General features: G+C 37.2%; 1 protein-coding gene across 1 annotated transcript; it reads right to left on the reverse strand.

Annotated features, from left to right (window-relative positions):
- Positions 1 to 7,095: 7,095 nt before the first annotated feature.
- On the reverse strand, positions 7,096 to 9,665 carry LOC145778562 (beta-galactosidase-1-like protein 2). The gene has a single exon (XM_082590071.1). It carries the CDS (start codon positions 9,591 to 9,593, stop codon positions 7,914 to 7,916), a length of 1,680 nt encoding a protein of 559 aa, XP_082446197.1. The 5' UTR covers positions 9,594 to 9,665; the 3' UTR covers positions 7,096 to 7,913.
- Between the last annotated feature and the right edge of the window lie 14,998 nt (positions 9,666 to 24,663).

Below are 24,663 nucleotides of genomic sequence, written 5' to 3' on the forward strand. Positions count from 1 at the left end.
AACATTCTTTGAGTCTTGATGTGTTTGGTTCATCACAAAAATATGCAGAATGATACTCTGCCTGCCTCGCCCAGTAGTGAAACGCTCGACTTTAAGATAACGCGGCGCTGGTTCGGCTCTCGGGGTGAGGGCTTCCGCAACGCATTTCAAGGACTGCTCTCCATTCAGCAATAACTGATGTATGGAATAACTCCTTGGTAACAACAATTCAGCAACTATCGGAAACTTCACTCTGCCAATCTCTGCGTCAAAAGCCTCTACAAGTATGGGAAACCACCAGGAATAACCTATCAAAGCTTGGTTAACACTCAAAAGCCCCTCCCTGCTTGTCTAGCAACAACACCGTCCCAGAGCCTGTTATCGTTAATCTGGGTGAATTTAGAATGGCATCCTTTCATATGCTGCTCGGAACACGTAGGCCTTCCGAGCAGTCTTTAGCAGGAGGAGCGTCTACCATTTCCTATTGATTCGTATGGCGCCAAAAATAAAATAGGCCTACTTGCGTTTGGTTGGATTTGAATCTTTATCCTCGGACTGACAAAGCCTTGATTGGATTCTTTTCTTGTCTTAACAAAAAAAAAAAAAATTGCTCAGCATTCATAGCATGCTCTTCTGCAAAATTATATAGGCTTACAGCATTTGAACAATCTCCTTCAGAGAAAAGCTGGTATGTATAGTACGCACAAATAAGCACCAGTTAAAATCATAATTCCACACAATGTGCACAAAAAAATGCTACTGAACTCAGGGTTACTGTGAAAATGCACTAAAATACACTTTATAAATAATACAAACAAATGGCATTTTGTTCCAGATGGTGTGATCAGCAAATGTTTGCTGCTTCGTAGTGAAATCAAAACGCATCACTCTTGTCAGAATCAAATTAATCTAAGCGAGAATGTTAGCAATGCAGAATATAATATACAATAATTAGTCATTAGCCTATTAACATTTAATGCAAATATTAAATGCAATCTAAATCAATACAAAATCTAGATTTTTTTTCCAAGAGATCCTAACGCTAAAATTGCTTTGTACGGTTTCAATAACAATGTCTTCAATTGATTGAGCTTCTCTTTTAGCAGCATGATCGTTACTTACTTCACAATGTAGATTTTAACAACCTGTTTTAGCCTGATGCTGCGAGTTCACTGTGGTAATGGCGGATGGTGTTGAAGTCAGTGATTCGTTCTTTAATGCGGCTCTTTTGCTTGAGGCTGCTGAGTTTCTGTGTTGTTAGGTGTTATTGCTGTGAAATTTTGTTGGATCAGTTGAATAATGGATTAGGTGACGTAGTTCTTCCCTTTCGGCACGGTTGTTGAACCTTCCTTTTCTACTTATAAAAATGGCCTCTTTGAAGCGTAATTAGTTGGTAAGGTGTGGTGACTGTACAATTTTAAGATAGTGGTAGTTTAGCTAGTAAGTTACTGTTTTACCGATGTATATTTTAAACTTTTGGGTTTTGCCATCTTTCCCTTCTGTTGGTGTCAAATTCGTATGTTTACTTTGTCGTTCTGTACATATTTGCGCCAGCAGCAAAAATTAAAATTGAATTGTACCGCGTCGTTTTCTCTGGCAATGATTGTAAATTCAAAGTCGGCGAGGCACTGTTGCTGATGATCAAAGACTGTCTCAGGTACAAACGGACCAGCTGCCAAACTGTCACACCTAGTCTGCACCCTACTCAACCACTTATTGAAAGACGTTCCGGCACACTTTACAAGCAGTCAAGATCCACTCAACCTATTCAGAGACATGCCATGAGACACGCTGAAAAAATTCAACTTTCCCTTCAGCCTGGATGTGACAGCAATGTACACCTCCGTTCCTCCTAAGGAAGCGATCAACAACGTGATCCAAAAACTGTAAGAACACACAACCTTGCAGCACGTTCCACCCTGAAGAGATGGGTTAGTTCCCTCCTCGAGATTATCCTTCAGAACAACGTCTTCACATTCAAGGAGAAGTTTTATAACCAAGTTGACGGTCTACCAATGAGGAACGCCGTATCTGGAGTCCTCTCCATGGACACCCTCGACGAGCAGACACTGCGGAACCAGACAAACCTCACCCTCTGCAGACAATATGTTGACGACACATTCTTGTTTACAGTCAACAACAGGGAAGCCATAGCCATCCAAAACGCTCTCAATCAAGCGCACCCAGATATTAAGTTTGAAACAGAACTACCGACGCCATCTCACTACTGAACTTCACCATAAAGATCGACAGAGACGACACAATCCACCACGAGTTCTACCAGAAAAAAGCAAAGACAAAACTACTCCCGCACTTCGAGTCGACCCTAGGGTAGAAGGGGGTGAATTGGCCAGGGGGTGATTTGGCCATTTTTATGTCATAAGTTCTAGTAAAGGTTTCATCCAGATTGACTTCAGCAACGGTATGAATTTTCACATATTCAAGGATTACCATGTTGCCAACATTATTACGTCACCACATGTCATAAATGTGTTTTGTCAGGGATTAGAACGCCTTCAGAAAGTTAAGGTAAAAAAGTTACAATTTGAGTGACTTTGTCCAAGAAGGATCGTTTAGAAGTAAGTTTTATTGAAATTTGGATTGCCTTCCTACAATTTACAGCAAGACTGGTTTCTAACAGAAAATAAAGTAAGACAGTCGTACTTTATTCACCGTTTATGAAAACTTGGTATTTGTCACCAAAGAAGTATTGGGGGTGAATTGGCCAACAAAAATAAAAATCTTGCAAACAATTTGGATGTAGGCTACGCTCACCAATCGATATAAAAGTTTTGATATTGTTTGTAGTATTCGGTATTTATGTGGGGCTGTAAAAAAAATGTTGGTTTTTTGTCGTTTTTTGAAAAATGGCTAATTTACCCCCTACGCAGCCATAAGTGCTTAGGCTGCCAGTGAGCGATAACATGAAAGCAAGAAGATAATAACTAGTTCAACAAAAGTTTTATAGTTTAAGTATAAGCAATTCTATAACATATCTATGTTTAGACATGCCAAGAACGTACAGAACCAAGCATAAATATCAGCAATATGATAAGAAAAGTCTTCACTCTTGAGGGTGCAATATCAGCAATCAAGGCAGGCGATCAAACTCCAAGTTCAGCAGCAAGAGTATTTGGAATTCCTAGAAAAACATTAGTAAATAGAATGCGTAGGCCAAATGTTTCATGTCCAGGTGGGTCTACCGTGTTCACTTCACATCAAGAACAGCAAATTGTAAGCAGGCTGCAATATCTAGAAAACCGTAGATTTTCTTTAACAGTTGATGGTCTTCTTCAACTTGCCTACGAATATGCTGTAAAATTAAATCGAAAAAACGAACTGAATGCAAAGCTCCCTCTCAACTGGATAAGCAACAAAAAGTGTTCCAGAGATTGGTGGTTTTCTTTTAAACGACGAAATCCCACTCTTAGCATAAGGACACCGGAAGGTTTAAGCATTGCTCGTGCAAACGCTTTCAACAGGCAACGGGTTACATCATTTTTTGACCAGCTTAAACACATCTACGAAGAAAATCATCTCATTGATTTTCCCCAGCTCATATATAACATACATGAGACTGGATTATCGACAGTTCCGAACAATGCCAGAAGAGTTATTGCTACTAAAGGAGCTCGTGTAGTCCAGTCTATTCAAGTTGGAGAAAGAGGGACGCTTACAACAATTATACCTGCAATCAGTGGACTTTCCCCAAGGACTTTCCTAAGCAACCACCCACACGACGACGACACTAGCAAAACAGACAAACCCCCCAGACACCATACCGACGGTCGAAAACACAAAAGTTGTACGTGCATTTTTACACATTGGAGTAAAAGGCAAAAAAAACAATTTTCTTTTTTGAATTTTGTTAATGCTTTTACTTTGAGCATTAATATCTGTAACTATAGTAGTAAAATAGTAGTAGATAGCCCTAAGTGCATAGGTTTTGAAAATGCAAAAAAGAGAATTTCTCAAATGTCACTTACGACTTTTTTGTTTTCAACCGTCGATATAACCCAATACATTTTGAATTTTCTTTTATGAGCAACGACGCGCACCGTAAAGTAAAGAAAGTCTTCAAAGACCTGGATTTACCAGTCCGCCTCTTTCGACACTCAAGTCATGAACCCTTCGAAACGCCCTTCAAAAACCACAAAAATCCGAACCTTGCCGGCTACAAAACTGCCTACTACGGAACGACGACATGAGTACCACCAAGAACTGTGTTTACAAGATCATATGCAAGAAATGCAGGGAAAGTTACATACAGTAGGCAGCACGATCCGTCCACTCCATTTCCGCCTGAAAGAACACCTTAGCTCAGAGAAAAGTTCAGTCTTTGATCAACAAGTGCCTCGCAGACTTTGAATTTACAATCATTGTTAGAGAAAACAATGCGATACAATTACGCTTCAAAGAGGCCATTTTTATAAGTAGACAGAATCCAAAAACCGAGCCGAAAGGGAAGAACTACGTCACCTAATCTATTAATCAACTGATTCAACAAAATTTCACAGCAATAACACCTAACAACACAGAAACTAAACAGCCAGCAGCCTCAAGCCAAACAAAAGAGCCGCATTAAAGAACGAATCACTGACTTCAACTCCATTCTTCAACAATTTTCTGAAAGCTAGTGCAATCCGCCATTACTACAGCAAACTCGCAGGATTACCAAAGCCAACATTTCTCCCCTCTGTCAGCCTTCAAATTTGGCGTCGACATTCGGCAATTGCCGCAGTAATCAAACAAAATATGAATTGCGTCGGCAAAAAAGTGCCGACGCAACTTTCGAGCATATGTTGATTACAGAAACCCAGTCAGCAAATCAATCCTTTTTTGCACTGAAAGAATCTTCCTTCAAGTAATGTTATTGGATTTAAAAGTGATAATTGCTCCACTATGACAGCAAAGAAAAATGGTTTTCAAAAGTTGCTGAAGGATAAATTGCCATTACTTTTTATTTGTGGTTGCATTTGCCACTCTTTTGCTCTTTGTGCAAGCAATGCTGTGTCTGTGTTACCTTCATATTTGGAGTCACTATAAAAAGATTTGACATCTTACTTTTCTAGAAGCAGTAAAAGGCAGAATGGCTTTTCTTTGATTTAAAAAGTTGCTGATACAGCTCAACATAAACTTCGAAAACTAGCACAAACACGATGGCTTTCTCGAGAACAGGTCATCAGCAGCATATTAGAGCAGTGGGAAGCGCTGGTTTTGTATTTTCAATCTCAATGTAAGACTGACAAGGTTGATGGTGTAAAATGGATTAGTGATACATTTGTTAATCGTGGAACAAAGCGTATGCTCGTTTTTTGCTATATAGTCTTAAAAAGGTAAATAGTCTCAACCTGGAATTCCAGTGTGAGCATTTTCGTCAGCATAAGTTGTATTTTATGGTTTCTACAGAATATAGAAATATGTTTAGTCTCATCGCTAGAGAAGATTACATCAGGCACAGAAAATTGAAAGACATAGATCCAAGCAGTGCTGAAAATCTTAAGAACATGTCAGCTGTGCAGTGTGCACATTGGTGGACAAACAATGGCCCTGTTGGAACAGGAACCCCTTGAAAGTGTTAGGAGGTTTAAAAATGATTGTGTAAGATTTCTTGTGAAACTTAATTTGCAATTTAGTAAACGGTTTGCATTCGATGAAAATAGCTTGATTGCCAAGTTGAGAATTCTAGATCCCATCAACGCATCTGTTTCTTTAGATCCTCATCAATGCATCAACCCAAAACAAAAACAACACATGCCATCTTCCATCGCTAATGTAGCAGCCCATTTTAAATCACTGGTCAGGGTCACAGAAAACGAGTTAAACGATTTAGATGATGAATGGAGACATTTCAGAATGATGACAGAGCAACACTCCAAGTGTGAGAAAAACAAAATTCCTGAGTTCTGGTACAAACTTCGGGAGCTAACAGATGGCATTGATCAGCAAAAATTTCCTTTGCTATCTAGCTTTATGACAAACTTGACTGTCTTGCCCCATTTATAAGCATGTGTTGAAAGAATCGTTTCACAAGTTAATTATGTAAAGACAAGTACCATCGAACAAACTTAAGGTTCAAACTACCCGAGACAGATTTTTTTCAAAGCAGTTTGTGACAAAAAACAATGGCACATGTTCATCACGAGAACCTGAAAGAGCATTACTTCAAGACCTGAAAGATGGAAGTGCTTACAAGAGAGATGCTCGGAGAGTTGAATTGAATATGCGAAGGATGTTAAAGAAATGATCCAACTGTATGAAAATGTGGATGAGTAGAAACTGAAGCATGCACAGCTATTTGTGTTACTGAACATTTATTTATTGTGAATTTGAGTTACACTTTTCAATGTTATGTTCAAATAAAAACTAATCAGCCACAGGCTACAACTCACACAGCAAACAAGTTTAGTTCAAAAGTCAAAACTACCTTTCCCAATGTCTATACATTTAGCCAGTTTGAGAAATTTTGGCTCAACACACATTGAACCTTGCTAGACGCTTCACCATAAAGGCAATTTTGTGCCAAAATCTTTGCTGTGAGCCATTATAGGCCTACCAAGCTCTTGTTTCTGTATATTTATATGTCATAATAATTACCAACATAAGCATGTATCTTTGTATAATTATATATACAACTTTCTGAGGCTTGTGTAATGATTTAAAGAGGTGCTAAAAGCATATGCAGGTACTTTTAACCACTTTACTACATCTTTTCTGGACCTGGGTTTTCTTTGCTTTATATGTTTTTTTTTTAACACACGATCTAAGTTTATTGGAAACTTGTCGCTGGCATACCAGGAAGCAGTGTCTTTAAATACAATTGCAAACATGTTTTAGGGCCTTGTTTGCGTTGTTCTTAGCTGAGTGACACGATTTTAATTAGCAAATTTTTAAAAACACAAATTATATATTTTGACTGCCAGGCGCTAGAATTTGGCCACTGGAAGAAGCTCTGGTAGGCCCATGCTTGGTCACTGGAAAAATAAAGGGGCTTGTAGAGGCCTGCAATTATATATACCGGTACATAAGTAGATTTTACCCCATGTAGTCATCTTCAGACAAGCTTCTTACATTGAAATCTTTATAAGAGCAAGACAAATGTTAAACATATATACTGCATTTTCATAATGAAAGTGAAACTAACAATAATGTAACTCATGACACAAAAAGTGCAGTCAAAGCAAGTTACAAAAATTCAGTAGTATGGTTTACAAAAAAGATGCGCTCAATGAAAGACATAAATCAAAAGACCCAATAAAAGACTGACCAATGACCAACTGGTTTAATCAGACTAATATATCTGTTCAGATTCAGTACATGCAAAATTGCTTACCCCCAGTTCATAACAGACAGTTAAAGTCCCACATGTTAATATTATGCAATGATAGAAGTACAATTAGTACATATTATGCATAAAGAATCTGCTACCGCAAACAATACTAAAATTAGTTATGGTACCAGTAAAATACAAACAATTTAATCTTTCTTGACAGATTTGGAAAATAAAGAATAACATTCTCATGTTTACAATGTCAATAGTGCGCAAAGAATTGTGACACGTTTGTAATATTGGAAACGTGCCTTTAAACTTTTGTGAGAAGCCCTTTAAGTTTGCACCTTGTGTTTTGCATTTTTTGCCTTATAAGTTTTCCATGACCTCTTAATTGGCCGCTGTTAAATACACTTTCTTGACAGCGTTGCATCATTCCAACTCTTCATTCCAATTCGACTTCCAATTTAAGTTCAATTGTTTTAGTGCCGCAGCCATACGGGCATTAACGTTACTGGTTTATGCTGAAGTCAGAGCACATGTTGAGATTCAAATAAAAGCTATCTGTTTATATATGAGAGTTTGTCAAGAAATAGTCAGATGTCAAGGACTCCGTGAAACAGTACAATGTTAAGTAATATTTATCATAAATAGTTCATAAAATTTAAGACAAACTTGGTTCATTTGAAAAACGAATACGGCTTGATGTTTTTTTTTCTTCGAATACAACTATATGATTTTCACCAGTATGCAGCCAAGGAGCAGGTAAATACAATGATTTTTGTGGTCCTATTGACCAGTACCTTCCAAGATTTTCTCCATTGACAAAAACAACTCCTTTACCCCAGTCACTCATGTCAATATAAGTATCCATAGCTTTGGTTTTAACATAAAGTGTAAATTTAAAAAATGAAGGTTGCATTGGAGTTACAGATCGAAAAGTCTTCCAGTTAGATGATTTCAGTAATTGGTGAATAAACAATGGGGTCATTTCAAAAGCATATATAGTCCAAGGCTTTATGTTTTTACCATCTGCAGTTACGTACCGCAATAAACCTTTTCTTTGATCATTAAAATCCATCCAATTAATACGTCCTCCATTTTCAACTAAGATATCAATTCTTAATTGAGATGCAGTTTCCTTGGGAGTAGCTTTAACAGTTAAATGTCTATTTGTATCATCAATAAATAATTTTTTTTTTAAATCTACGAACAAAGTTCCTCTGTCATAAATGTATTGAAATCCGCCAATGATTAAATCTGTATTCCTAACAGTCTTCACAGTAGATGTATAAAGTGCATAACCATAAGCTTGTCCTGCACCATCATTAACATTAAGCATTTCCATAGACAGTGGATGATGACTTTCCTCCTTATGCACAAGGGAACATGCATTCCAAATTGTGATGTAATCAGTTACAATTATGTTTTCATACGCTTTTCTAGGAATTTTTTTAAATGAAAACTGGCTACTTTTTGGGACATAGTTTGGGTAATACTCAGCAATAATACTTTTAGCTTTGTAGTATTTGGGGGTAAGATCTCCATTTTCAGATATAAGTGCATCATAATCATAACTTGTAATATCAGCTTGGAAAATTTTATTTTTATCACGATAACCACCATTCATAAACCCAAAATTTGTTCCTCCATAAAACATATAAAAATTCACTGAAGCACCAGTGCTCAAAATTTCATTCAGTGTCTCGCCAAACTCCTGAACAGAGAGAGTGTGATGTATGTCCCCCCACCAATCAAACCAACCAGTCCAAAACTCCATGACCATTAGAGGAGAATCTGGCTGCATTTTTAATAGAGATTCAAAGTTATTCTTGACATATTTAAAATTCACTGTTTTTAAAACCCCAGGCACAGTTTGTTTGTGTAAGTCCTTAATATTATCTGAAACAAAGAGCAGTTCTACTATGTTACTTTTTCTGAACTTTTCTTTTAGATAAGGAATGTATAACTCATCTTTAAAATAAGCCCCATATTCATTATCCAATTGCATTGCAACTATTGGTCCACCTTTTTTGTACTGAAAAGGGTTGAGAAGAGGCAATAGCTTATCAAAATACCTCTCAACAGCATTTATGAAATTAGGATACATAGTACGAACTTGCATTTCAGGATCTCTCAAAAGCCATGCAGGCATACCTCCAAATTCCCATTCTGAGCAAATGAATGGACCTGGACGAATAAATACAAGAAAGTCAAGTTCTTTTGCTAACAATAAAAATTTTGTAATATTTAAATTCCCACCAAAATCGAAATGTCCTGGTTTAGGTTCATGTTTATTCCATGGAACATATGTTTCAATCGTGTTAAGACCACAGGCCTTCATTTTGATTAATCTATCTCTCCAATATTCACGAGGAAATCGAAAGTAGTGTACTGCACCACTAATAATAGTTATACGTTTGCCGTCCAATGAAAAATGTTTTCCCTTTGCGGATAAGCTGGTTTTATTGCCAGCTTTATATCTTTTCATTTTATCAGCAAAGTTGCGAGTTTCAGGATGATCAGCAGGAACTTTTCCATATACTTCTGATTCCTGTTGAAGAGCACTGTGCCAAATCAATATCTTGTATAACAAAAAAGCACAAAAACAGCCAATAATTGTAAGCTGCCATCTACTTTGAATTCGCCAAGTCATTTTTAACAGTTTTCTTTTCATATTTGCACCTGTGAAAATGATTTCTTTGGAAATCATAAGAGATGAATATATTATAAGAACATTCAACACAAATATGAGTCAAGTGTAAATAACTGTTAATGACATGTTTTTAATTTATTTGCTGATCACATAGTCTTAAGAACAATTTATTCTTAAAGTCATAGTAAAGGAAAAACCTGACTTGGTGATTTTCCACGTTCTTTTTGTTAAACATGCTACCATAAAACAATTTTGAAAAAATTTTGGCCCCATTGCGGTCTGACCACCATTGCGCGCGTGCTTTTGTCAGAGGTTTTAAAACCGGAATGGGCTTGAGCAGCGAAGCGTGCGATCATACAGTCTACGTAGGGGTGTTCAATTTCGATTATTTGAATATTCGAAATTCAATTTGTTTTCGATTTCCGAATTCGAATGTCACAACTATTCACCTAACTGCAAAATGTGATTTTATTGAAAGAAACGACATGAAAATTCGCTAGAAAACGCAAAAAAAAGCCATGAAAATTTGCGAAAAAAGAACACAAAATAACGTCTACAGCTCCAGGCCCATGTTGGTGTTTATGAACACAAGCTGATCGACATGGTCACCCGTCAGTCGGGATCTCAGCTTCGTGACGGTCAGGCCAGCTTTTGAAAACGATCGTTCCGCTGGGATCCCAAACACTTCAAGTCCATCTTCACAGCGAGCGATATTTCACTGCAGAGTGCAGAGGTTTCGACTCGAAAGCGACATCGAATACGTTTGCAAGCGCATAAAGCTTAACGCACGCTCCGTCTAAGTAGCAAATTATGTTGTTTTTGGATGCATTCAACATCTGATGACATTGAATCGACACAAAATGGTAGATGTTTGCTATGTCCCAGGGCAGCAAGATCAGTTATTTTTAGATTGTTTCAACGTCTGCAGACATTAAATCAATGTAAAAATGACAGATTTTGTTGTCTGGTGTTGGATTGTAGGATCGCAACTCGTTCATAGTGATTATTTATCGCAAAGCTGTTGCGGTTTGTATTCAAAAAGTGTTTTCCTGCTGCCAATCGCTAGTTCATCTATTGTTTTATGTATCAATATTCAATACAACATAACAAGTTGCCCCCACACAGAAATATGCGTGGGGGCCTGGCACCCACGCAGGCTCGTAGCCAGTCGGGGGCCAGGGGGGCCTCACCCCCCTGAAAAAAATTTTGCCCCCCTTGGCAAAATAACATTCTCGAGCAACAGCTACAATTATAACGATTTTGCCCATTTAAATTTTTTTGCCCCCTCCCCCCCAAAAAAAAGTTGCCTCCCCCTTGCTCTGCGGTCTGGCTACGGCCCTGCCCCCACGGCTTATACGCCTATGGATTCGGTAAAAAATGGATAAAACTGCGACAAAGCTCAGCCTACACTTTCTGCTATTGCACAACCTAGCTATCTTCATTCTTGAGAGAAATTTGGCATTAAAAATGCCAACCTGGCATTCCTGGTGCAGGACTGCCCGTTGGACCCGCGAGAGCGTGTGGTAGTCACGTGATCGACGATGCGCATGCGTCGAAGTGTTTTTTCGCTTGCAAAATGCGACAAGACAGATTTTGCGCCACTTGCGTTACTTTCAACCGCGTTCAGCCGAAAGGGCTGCTATAATTTCGAATATGTCCGATACGAAAAACGAATTTCGAATATCACCACAATCGAAATCGAATCAAATCGAAATTGAACACCCCTAAGTCTACGTCACAAGCGACTAGCAATCAGTTGATCGGGCAAGAGTTTTTACTGCATAAGTTTCAAATGGCAGATCTTGTTCTTCAAACAGTAAATCAGCTTCTTTTACATAGATTCAACGTATTCAGGCCTTCAATCAATGTAAAATGAAAATGTAAAAAAACAAGTTTTTGAAGGCAAACTCCACAAAGGCATGTGAAACAATTTCAGTTAGGCAATTCAGAAGGCGTGGAGTAATCAGCATTTTTTACACGGATTCAACGTTTCCAGGCCTTGTATCAATGTGAAAATTCTTGAAACGCAACACGTTTGAACTTTCCAACCCAATGCAGGAAAACACTTTTGATAATGCTGCTGGAGTCGCTTGTGACGTAATTCTCGAGCAGTTTTTCCACTTCTTGGTCATTTTGCAAAAAATAAAAAATAAATGAAACACTGGACTTTGTGCCTTGCCAGCGCCATTGAAAACAATTTTTTTTCAGTAATTTTTTATGAAATGTATTCTTGAGTGTTCAGTTTACACATTTTAAAAGCTTAATTCCCGTTTGAAAATTTCATTTAGTATGCCTTTAAAAGGCCAACTTTAATCAAATCAAGCCAAATTGGTCTGATTAAGTGGATGGTTCAATTAAGCAATGAGCAGACAGCACAAACTTCTACAAATGATATTTCATGTTTAGTAAATATAATACCGCATGCAATTAGTAATTAGCCAACTAATCTCCATTAAATTTCTTCCTGACATTCCTGCGGAGAGTTTTTATATTATTAAGAAGTTCTATTTTTTTTTTCTTAGCCCAAGCACTTACTATTATACTGAATTATTTTTGCAGTAATTTTTATTCGAGCTTCAAAGTACCGGTATTCATTTATTCTGCTTTACAGTAAAGCATTCGGCATTGCATCATAGTTACTTTAACCAAGGACATACCGGCATAGCCTACACAAAATTTGGGGGGGGGTGAGAATTATTGCTTATGGCAGTGAACCTGACGGAATGTCGCCAAAAGTGAGGGGGTCTGGAGGCCTCTCTCAAAAGTTTTTTTTAAAAAATACTTTAAAATTACATATTTTAAGAGAGAGTAACTGAAACTAACTTTTTGCCCCAATTAATCATCAAACGATGCTGCAACAAGGGGTAAAACATCAATTTAAGTTACATAAAATTAAAACAGCTAAAAGAATCAAATCAATCAATCATCATTTTATTTTTCGTCATTAACGCGTCCGGGATGAAAAAGATACTAACTACAAAAATCGATATAAACCTACCAGCACGTTAACGAACGGGAAAAGATGGCAAAACCTTGAAAGGTTTAAAACGTGCCTGAATGAAAAATTATGTAGTAGGCTATATATCAGTAGTTAGCACGGCCACAAAACCAAAAAAAACAAATAGCAAAAAATAAAACAAAAACAGAGAAGCACACATGTAGTATTGAATGACAGCCTAATGAAAAGTGTTGTGGATTGAATTTGCCAGTTCCAATATTGATGTGGATGAGCAGTCATAATAATAATAGGATGGAGAAAGAAAACCGGACATAAAAGAAACCCATCCTCAGGCAAAAGCCCGTTTTAATGTGGCCCAGGAGAGCAGGTGTTGAGCTCTTTCTATGGTTAGACTGCACATCACACAGTAGCCTAAGACGACTGAGGTTTGATATCCAGTGTAAGTTATTGTTTCTTGTCCTGGTGGGTGATGGAATAGATGAGCTGGTAGATGATGATGTCCTGATGATGTTGATGAAGCTCTCATCCCCTTTTGCGACGTGTCGTGTTATCAAGAACGTATCGTGAAGGGCAACTAAGACCATATTAGTTCTTAGAGGAGGGTGTGTTAAGCAAAAGTGTTGCCAGATTTAGTACATATTTTCTGACAAAAAGTGTTACCATGCTTTGCATAGGTTAGATCTTGTGCTTTGCATGAATGCTTAGAACTGCTTGTTATCGTCATGGTTGACTGCTTTTTGCCTATTTCACTCTATTTTTTCACTAATTTTTTGGTCGATACTTTTCTGTGACGTCATCGCTTTTTTAACCAGGGCGGGGACATGTATACCAGCTCCAAAAATCGTTCTTTTGTTAAAATCGTTCTTATATACATCCTTGCACTAAATAACCTATAATAGCCTACATTAAATTAAAACCTTTAGTCAACTTGATTGCCTTCAAAAATAATAAAAGCCATGCCTTTGAATAAAATAATGTTGAATAAAGCCGATATACATTGTTGAATCACCGAATTAAAACTGGACTGCTACTACTACCAAATACACTTGTCCTGAAAACTGAAACCTTATATTATATTTTCATTGCAAATGCAAACACTTGCAAACTTTATGACACAACAGCAGGGTTGCCAAATAAAAATTAAGGTGTTGCCGGAAAAAAAAATTTTCAACATTTTTTCTGGGAATGCTGTACTGATATAATTTCCAAAATATATGCATATCCTTTTGACTGAGAATTTATTTGATATTATGTTGCTGGAGGTGTTATATTGATGTTGAATTTCTTTTGTCTCTTCAGGACAAAAACAACATGAGTGAAGCATAGGCGTAGCCAGGGGGGGAGAAAGGGGCCATGGCCCCCCCCAAATTTTCCAAGTTTAAATTCCGAAGTTGAGCCCTATGTCGAAATGTAATAAAATTTGTAGAAATTTATAACCTTTTCCAACACATCTGGCTATTAACATCCCCAAGGACTTGTTTTCGACACACAGAAAGACACCAATAAATTTTGCAAATCGTAAATCGTGCTAAGTTTACGCGATTTACGTTTCTTTGAACTAATTTGTGTAAGCAATTTCAAAATGGCTTACTCTGTTGGGTTTTTGTGTAGTTATTGAGTTTTTGTGAAGCTGAGTTTTTGGTGTTCTCTAATTTTAGCCGCAGTTTTTGCTCGTTTGTGTGTGTTTCGTGTGCTTATAAACTTCATACAAATATTACCCTAAAAGTGTTTCCAGAAAGCGCTGTAATCCATTATTTGAGTGTACTTTTTCAAAAATTTTCCGGGGGACCATGCCCCCGGACCCCCCTAGAATACGCGTGCATTCGGCACGCTTTAACCCCTACCACTTTTATTGCTTCCCTTGCTCAACTTACCAGGATACGCCACTACACATCAGGTGGCGATGGCTTAAATCAAACACTTTGTTGTTCTCTTCAATTCATCAAATATTTGGCCCCACCCAATTTTTTTTTCTGGCTACGCCACTGGAGTGAAGACTCCACAGGTTTCAAGTTGTTTGTCACCAAGACAAATAAAACTATAGACCGAAATCAGTGTTTTCTGTGCCAAGGGTCAAAGCGTGAGACAGTTGTTCAAAATCCGAAATTAATTCCTATGAGAAGTTGTTTGAAAGTCTTCCGGAATGATCAAGCCTACAAGATGGAGAATACGTTGCTCTGCAGAGACGTCTCCAGCGATTCTGTAAAGAAACCATGCAAGAAGAAAAAGCAACATGACAACGAAGTTGTTACCACAGTGCAACCAATCAGGTATCCATACAACGAGCTACGGATCGATTTCAACATGCCATGTCAACAGGAAAATATGCCTCTAAAAACGAGGACACAAACGAACAAACTCGGAAATGGATGCGAGCACATTAGCTACAGCAGTGCTGTTCCCGACAATGGTTCACCAAATCAAACGTCATATAAAACCGTTCAAGTCTACTGAATCTTAGCGTATTACGTCATGGAATTTTTCTTAAAAAATGAGCTTGCAAGATTGCACCATCGTTTGTAAGACTTGTATCACACCTGTTGAGAATTACTTCACAATGTTTCACTATGACGTCACAGTAACTGCGTACGTGAGTTTGAGATATAGCAATGTATTCTGGTCATTCGTAAAATGGTTGCTTGAAAGTTGGTAGCATATTTAACTGTTTGCTTAGTGCTTGTCAGCTGGACGAAAAGTCCGTCTTTATCTAAGTAGTTTGGATTGTAGTGACAAGTTTTTAGTGGTGTATCGCGTTGCACCCCATTTTCGATAGCCGCGGGCTAATTTTACAGGAATACACTTTTTGAATAGACGTTTCAAAAAAGTGTTTCTTTTTCGGTCATTACATACAGACGAACGGATCCGGAAATCTTATGTTACAATTTTCCCACGAAGAGATTATGGTTTACCGCTGTGACCAAGTGCCACTCATAGTCTGGGAGCCTGCGACAGAAGATTTCACCTCATAAGGTACAAAAGGTTTGACCCCTTGAAGTGATTGGGGTCAACCATGTCACTCACAAAAAGTATGGAAGATTGACCCCACCGGGTGGGTCTGGACCCAAGAGCCCCTTAAAAATCCCCAAAAGGGGGTTATTTCACCCCATAGGGTAAGCCTACATGGACCAAACTTGGTCAAAACGAAGTTCTATGTCAGGACATCACAAAAATATCAAATCTAACAATATTTTCGGGTGGAAAGGTGATGTAAGACCCCTCCAAAAGTGACTTCCCAGGGGGTTAATTTCACCTCATAAGGTAGCCTACATGGACCAAAGTTGGTCAAAACGAAGTCTTATGTCAGGACATCACAAAAATATCAAATCTAACTGTCACAATCAATGTGCGAGGTCTTGCGACGGGCTGCTTGTATCTCGATCAAGCGTGCTGTTTTGATTGTAAAATTCTTACGCTATAGCATAGGTTATCATCGGTCATTGTCCTGAAGTAACCTCTGATTACGAAATCTGTATTATGTAACGTGTATTCTAGATCATTCAATTGCTACGTGCAAATCTAGAGTCTTCTTTAAACTTGCTTGTTTACGCCGCTCAGTGCAACGTGACCGAACGATGAGTTCGTGTGATGCAACATTACGTAACCTTCTCGAAGTTACTAGACCGAACAAACCTTTTATAAATAGTGGTGTAATTTGCGTAATGATTATTATGGGAGTTGTATTATGATGAGTTGATTATTATTATGAGTTGGTGATGAGAGATCATTGTTGTAGTAGTAGCAGCTGTTATTAATAGACGCAAAGATTATTGTTGATCGAGAGTTGAAGTATTGAATACGAGTAAAGCAAAGTTGATGCTAATATAATTTCTGATTGAAATTAGAATCGTATGAGAAGCTGTGAGTGGATCACGTTAGACCAGGCCCGTAATTGCCGGGGGGCTTGGGGGGGGGCAATGCCCCCCCAAGCTCAAAGTAAGAGATACATATTGTAGACTGAGCTAAAACGTTTAGTGGAGACCTGTACCAGACAAACTCACGAGGGTCATTCCTGACAAAGTTGTGTGTTAAAAATATTGCATCTATTCTATTCTGCAATCATTTTGGCTGGAATTATCCCAATCATTCGAAATTACTGCTATCTAGCACCTTGTGACTTTATATCATATACCGTGCCTTTGCCCGAAAAACCGTAAATTAGATTCATTGCAACTGCAAATGTTATGTGCATAGCCTTATCATTTCAGTAGTAGAACTATCCGTGAATTCAATTGACTGCTTTTCGGTTTAACCCATTAAACTACGTCATTGAACCTTTCCAAGTCTTTTTCCTGGTAAGAGATAGAAAGAAATCGTGACACTAACAATAGTTTCGGGTGGAAAGGTGATGTAAGATGTCATCATAGTGACCCCCCAGAGGGTTTCTTTCACCCCATAGATTACATAGACCAAACGTGGTCAAAACGAAGTCTTATAGGACGCCACAAAATATAAAATCTAACAATACTTTCAGTTGGGAAGGTGATAAAAGACCTACCCAAAAGTGAATCTCCTGGTTTAATTTAATTCATCCCTTACTCGAACCAATCTTGGTGTAATGGAAGTGCTATGCCAGGACAGTACGAATGGATTAAATCTAACAATAGTTTTATATAGGTTTTGGTGAAATACATTCACAAGCTGTCCCATGATGCATGAAATGGAACTATATTTTACAAAAAGTTTTTGCATAAATCATTTTCAGTCAATCGAAAAAAGGCAACAGGACATGACAATACATGGCTTTGTAACACCAAAAACAGAAAGTAGGCTACATAAGAAGCATATAGCCAGAAAATTGATCCAAGATCTTGATACGACCACTAAATGTTGACTTAATCGTACAACTAACTATCCAAATCAAAATGTTTTGAAAGGAATCATTTCGAAACGTTAATTCAGGCAGTAATGAACATTTTCCAGCTGCTACAATAAATAACCCAATAAACCCAATAGGCTATAGTAAATTTTTGTCTTTAATGCCATTTGCTTCTTGTCTCCAATCAGTTATTGTAACTGTTCATTCATAAACAGAGATTGTTTGTGTAAATGTAAACGGTCGTTTCTTTATTCTTCATTGTCACTGCTGTCGCTTTCTTCGTCTTCTTCTTCAGATTCATACAATTCTCCTGTTATATAGGCTACAGAGAAAAGAAATAAAGACTGTACGAAACATTTGCTATTATGCACTACAGATATGCGTAACATACAATAGTAATTGTATTGTCTTTTACAAACGTCTATTTTTCTTCGAATAATGCAACATTGCAACTTACTATTAACTGGAAAAAGTGTTATTTTTTCAACATTTATTAATGATTCAGTGCACCCAGGCATTTCTCTCAAGATTGCAAAAACTATTGGTTACAGGTTCTTTAAACGAAACTTTACAGCCGGTTTTTGGCTAATGTTTACAGTCCAGAAAGTGAATGACGGATAGACCAGGAGAAAGTTTTATATTTATAAAGGATAACCCAAGCGACACCCAATGCTGTTTACCTTCTTCTTGACATTCCTGGATGGGATCAGATTCCACGCAGACATCTAAAGATGTAGGTGAAGCTTTACCTTCAAACCACACCACTTTATAACAACCTCCTTCTTCTTTCCGGCCATATTCTAGTAGCGATGTTGCTGCTTGTTCACTTCTAGTTTCAGTTCAGTTCAGTTGTTTTTATTTCTGACCATCATATCAAAACAATACACGTCAACATAGCAAAGGTCGAGAAAAGGGTAGAAGCGACAAAACGCGAACGTTAAAACGTGCTTGAGACCGAAGTAAGTTATTGATTTGAAAGAAATTTGGCACGGTCGCAACACCTTCAGAAAAATTTACGATATAAAGGAAAAATAAAAAAATAAAATGTTACAAAAAAAAAAATAAATAAAATAAACAACATATATTTAGGCTATAGCTTTATTAGCCCACATAGCTTTAGCTGATATATTTAAGATTTGTATGGACAGTTGCTATGAAGATCGGCCATGGTGCGTTATCAAGAGTGCTGATGGTCGTAAGGGGAACACGTCTTGATGCGTTTAGCTCATAGCAAACAAGAGCAAGGCAGGCAAAGAAAACCCCACAAAGAAATCCTACCACGGGCAAAGCCATTTCAAGCGCAACGCACCATAGGCCTTGCACGAATCACAAAAGGGCCTTGCACGAATCACAAGGCCTACTTACAACCTTACTATTTTGCTAATAAATCTACACACATTGGCCTATCATTTCTGGGCAAAAAAAAAATATTAGTAAGTTTGGTGTATGTTATAACTTACTTAGATAGGATTATTTCAAGGAAGATTTAGCTTGTTCATTTTTGATTTAAAGCTTTTTACAGTTTTGCATTCATTTCTTGTAGTAGAGGGAAGCTTGTTCCAAACTGTTGGCCCCATGTACCGTATTGATTGTTTGCAAGTGTTAATTCTGCAATACATCGGAATATAAGGAGAATTACTTCTTGTTGTTAGGCTATTTGATTGTTTACACATAATTATATCATTAAATGTTGTGAGAAGTAGGTTTTTTGAATATTTAAACATGAAAGTTGCAATCTCTGTTTTTTCATGTGGTTAATTGATTTTAAATTATTGAGTTCCATTACACCTTTTATGCTTTCTCTGCGGTCAATGTCAAATACAATACGAAGAAAGTTATTGCATGTAGCCTACGTTGCAGCTTTTGCAATGAAGTTTTGTTTTCATGACACCATGTTGAGATACAATTAACAATATAATATTTGACTCTCAACTAGAGAATGGTAAATGGAGAGAAGTGCTTGTTTGTTTAGGAAAGGCTTAATTTTTTTTGTCACGCAGAGTGTTGATCTTATTTTTTGAAGCAAGATTTCCATATGAGATTTCCATGACAAATGCTCGTTTACAATTATTCCCAGAAACTTTATTGAGGCAACTTGTTCTATGTTGTTTTTTCGAATATTTAAGGGTGGGTTGCATGATAGTGTCTTGCTTCCTTGACTTGAAAATAATATATGTTTGGTTTTGGTGACATTTAGAAACAATCGATTTGTTGATAGCCAATAGCCATTGATCTATGCATACAAGCTCTTGATTTGCCATATCATATACAGTAGAAACGGTTTTATTTTTATATATAATGGTGGTGTCATCTGCAAACATAATTGCAGTTCCGTGTTGATGGCAGTTAGGAAAGTCATTTACATAAATCAGGAATAGAAGAGGGCCTAAGATAGACCCTTGTGGACAGTGACGTGCGGTGAGGTTCCTAGATGGTGAGGCACTACTTTTTTCAAGTCACTTTTACAATAAAATTTTTTAACAACAAAAACGGTGTCATAACTTACTAATCAAAAAAATTAGCAGCATGCTTTCACATTTATTAAAAATAAAATCCATGCGCCTATCCTTTTGGACTAAAACATCTGTGACTTTGTTGTAGAGACCCTTCTTTACTCCAAACATTATCACTAGATATTGAAAATAAGAGACGGGAAAGCAGAAAAGGCAATTTTTAAAGCATAGCCACACAGCCACTTCTTTTTGAAAGTTGCAAGTTATTTTTTTTTTGTTCAGTTGTCTGATGCAAACCTTATAAATTTGGAACAGGTCTTCCTTTATTTATGACTTCAACTTTGGATTGAAAGTTTAGTTTTTAAAAATCTCTTAGATTTGATACTAAATCTTCCTCCATTTTATTTACATTTTATAAGAAACAATCCTTTACGCTGCAAGAAGTTACATACCACGTACTATGCCGGCATTCCACCTTGACGAAAAAGGTTTCATAGCTGTGACGTCACATTTGAGGCGTGCCTCAAATCGTAGCTAAATCGTTCATGATGATTTCTGGCGACTTTGCGAAAGAAAAAGGCACGCATAGTGCAGTGTATGGAAGTTTTCTGATCTGAAGTGAGGCAAAGCTGGCGTTGCCTCTCCTTGCGTATTTCAACGATTTTGACCACATGAACGCTCGATAGGAATATCGCCACAGAAACAGAAACAAATTAAAGCACAGTTTGGGTGTGGAAACGTAAAATTTGGGGGAAAGGGGGCACGACTACAGCAATTCACACAAACTAAAGCACCTAAAAACGTGCAATATTTACTACTTTTTAACAAAAAATATTTATTCTGTGATAACCATTTCTTTGATATAACTTTTGCTTTGCCAGATGTTGGCAGGTGAGGCACTGCCTCACCTGCCTCCCCTGACTGCACGTCCCTGCTTGTGGGACACCCAAAGATATGTTGTTAACATTAGAAGATAGTGTGCCATTGAAAACCACTCTTTGTTTTCTATTACTCAGGTAACTCATGAACCAGTCATAAGCCACGCCTCTTATTCCGAAATGATAGGCCTATACCGTAATTTAGCTAGCAATATTTTATGGTCAATGGTGTCAAATGCTTTAGATGAATCAAGAAAGATTCCTTATGTAAGATGGTTGTCATTGAGTATAGCCTACTGGTGATACTTTCTATTAGCATTGAAGCAGCATGGCTTGTGGAATGATTTTTTCTGAAACCAAATTGATTGTTGTAGAAAAATTTATGTCTAATTAAAAACGAGTATAATCTGTTGTACATGATTCTTTCTAATATCTTTGAAAAAACAGGTAGTAGGCTGACTGGTCTGTAGTTGTTTGAATCTTTGCAACTACCCTTTTTAAAGATAGGTATCACCTTCCCCGACTTAAATGAATTTATGAATTTTCCACTCGTTAAAGATAAGTTAAATATATGAGTTAAAGCATGCAGTATATTGTTTGGGGTCGACTTTACAACTATGGATGGTATTTCATCGATGCCAGTGCCAGTTTTTGCTGGCATAGCATGAATAATATTGTTAATTTCATTCAAAGTAGTTTGATAAATATAAATTGTCTCAGAGCATGGAGAATCAAGATATGTTGAAAATATTGTATTTGATTTGGGAATTTTTTTGTAAGGGAATGGGCAGCACAGGAAAAGTGATCATTGAAGTGATTTGCAATAGTTAATCTGTCAATGACTGTAGGCTACTATCATTTATTTTGATGCCATGGTTAGTCTTAGACTGGGATTGTAGTGGTTTGAATTTAGTCAAGTTTAGGTGGCCACCAGATGGAGCTAGTAGTATTGTGGGACTTGGTATTAACTTAGTTGGTTATATCTATGCTTGTGCTTTTCAACGATAGCAAATATGTTAAAATTGGGCAAGAAATGAATAAATGGGAGACAATTAATTATCGTGATCACCCAGGGCGTGAACTGAAAGACGATCGATTCGCCATTGTAATGCATTGGGCAAAAGCTTCGTTGGGGGGCTGTCTTCGAACAACGATTGCTCGCATATTAAATAAGATATAAAAATGAAAGTTAGCACTTCAATAAACAGTAACATGTTCTTTTAATTGGATTTGATTTAGATTGTTTATCATTTAAAATGAAGTTTTGGTGATGGTTTGCATTTTGTCAAGTTTAGGTGGCCACTAGATGAAGCTAGTAGTATTGTTGGACTTGGTATTAACTTAGTTGGTTAGATCTATGCTTGTGCTAATCATCGATAGCCAGTGATGGGCATTATCGGCGATAATTCATCGGCGATAATTATCGGCGATAACTTTTTATCGCTTATCGTTATCGCTCAATTATTTTTTCAGTTATCGTTTATCGTTATCGCCAAAGGCAATATTTGATTATCGCCGATAATTAATCGCCGATAAATTTTATTTCGGATCAACACACAAGTGGACAGACCATGAAAAGTAATATTTTTACCAGCCACCTAGTTAATGAAACTAAAATTAAAACCAGTTCTTCTTCAGTGCCTGAAGTGTGTGTGCACAGGTCGTTATCAGGGAGGGGGCACGCCCCCCTGCAGCGACGGCCCTGACAACACAATAATTTTTAGAGTTGCAAATTGCAATACAATGAAATGCATGCAACAAGTCTCTTGTTGTTTTGCTGCAATGGGCAATCGCGAGTAAATTTTACAATTAGAATGTAAGCGCACGGGCGGCACAACTTCCTTTGAATCGAAACGAAATTGGCAAGTGGTTTGTGACAGTGTCGCAATACGAGGCCGCTTTTACATCGCAAACATGGTCTTTCGCGCCACTTCACGATCAACTATTTTATTCTTGTGTTTTCTTTTTTCGTTGAAAGTGTTAGTTTTTAGTAATTGTCGTAAAAAAATAAAATCTCTCTCGTCAAAACATGAAACTTACTGTTTTAAGCGCATTAAATCTTTAGACGAGTAGATTAACTAAAATTGCAAGAATTTGCCTTGAGACGTGCGGTTACGTCACAAACTCAGATTAAAAGACAAAATTCACACACAATAACAACACAAGATCGGTTATAGAGTGTAAGATCGATTTTTTTCGAGCTTGGCAATATAACTTTAATCCAAAAATAATAACCAAATGCATAAGTGCCATTTAACTTAAAAAGTTAACCCATTTGTGCCGAAAGTGAAAGTTTAAATATTGCATAGCCTAATTATGACCTAAAAAAGATATCACAATTATTTTTTTCCTAATTGTGTTTGTACTTTTTGATAAAAAAGCCGTCCTATATATAACACGCTAGGCAAACCCGTTATCAAATTTCACAAGTTTCTTGTGCGTAATGCTTAATCGTCTTCTTCTTCTTTCGTTTGAGACTAGATCAAATCAAATTTCAGGGCAGGTGATGGAGAGCCAGGTGCATGCTTAAGCGTTATTACATTTTACTTATCGCTCAAAGTGATAAATGGGAAATGTCTTGTCATGTCATTATTGTCATCGAGCATTTTATGGAAATAAAAGTTCAAAAAATATGAAGATGAAAATTAGCAAAGTAACACAACATCACTGAAACAAGTCATTACGGAATATGATATTGCTTGAAGCATTTGACATGCAGACCGACATCACATTTTTTGCATCTCGTAGGCTAGTAGTTTTTGCATGACAATAGGCGCATCGAGTTGCGTAGTAAAATTATGCTAAATACAGTATAACATTTCCAGTGGCGTATCCTGGTTGGTTGAGCAAGAGAAGCAATATAACTCGTGGGGGTTAGAGCGTGCCGAAGGCACGTGTATTCTTGGGGGGTCCGGGGGCATGCCCCCCCGGAAATTTTTTGCAAAATTACACTCAAATAATGGATTATAATTCTTTCTAGAAACACTTTTAGGGTAATATTTGTATGAAATTTATTAGCAGATAAACAGCTATTAACTTATTAAAGATAGCTCTTACACACAAACGGACAAAATATGCTGCTAAAATTAGAGAACACCAAAAACTCAGCTACAGCTACCTACTGCTGAAGTAGCTTAAGCCAGAATTCATTTCAGTCAAGTCAATTCTAGCCTAGACCTCACATATCATGTCTTATGCCAAAGTCTACCCAGCCAAGATAACAGTGTAAAGCCAACATTTGGCTCAAACTTTTGCTGACTAGGCCGATATTATAACCATAACAGCGCCTTAGATTTTCTCATTACCTAGCGTCCTAGCTCACTGACACAATATCCAACAGATCAGAATTGCCAGACTATGAAAAGGTCTTAAAGCCAAAATAATACAAAAAAGGCCAAAACAAGGAAAATATTAGACAAAAAGGCCAAATGGATATAGGCCTATTTACCTGATTCTATTAAAAATAATAAAATGTAGGCTACATATATTTTATGACTTGTAGCGGATTTTAATAAACTGTAGCAAAAATATTTCTGAAAGTAGCCCAAAAAATAGCAAATATAAAAAGACTGTAGCGGATGAGTTTTAATCGGCCACATTACGAGTATAAACAAGTATAGAACATGTATTGAACAATGGTGAATATGGTTTT

Source organism: Aplidium turbinatum, chromosome 10 (genome assembly GCF_918807975.1).
Source record: "Aplidium turbinatum chromosome 10, kaAplTurb1.1, whole genome shotgun sequence".
NCBI lineage: Eukaryota > Metazoa > Chordata > Ascidiacea > Aplousobranchia > Polyclinidae > Aplidium > Aplidium turbinatum.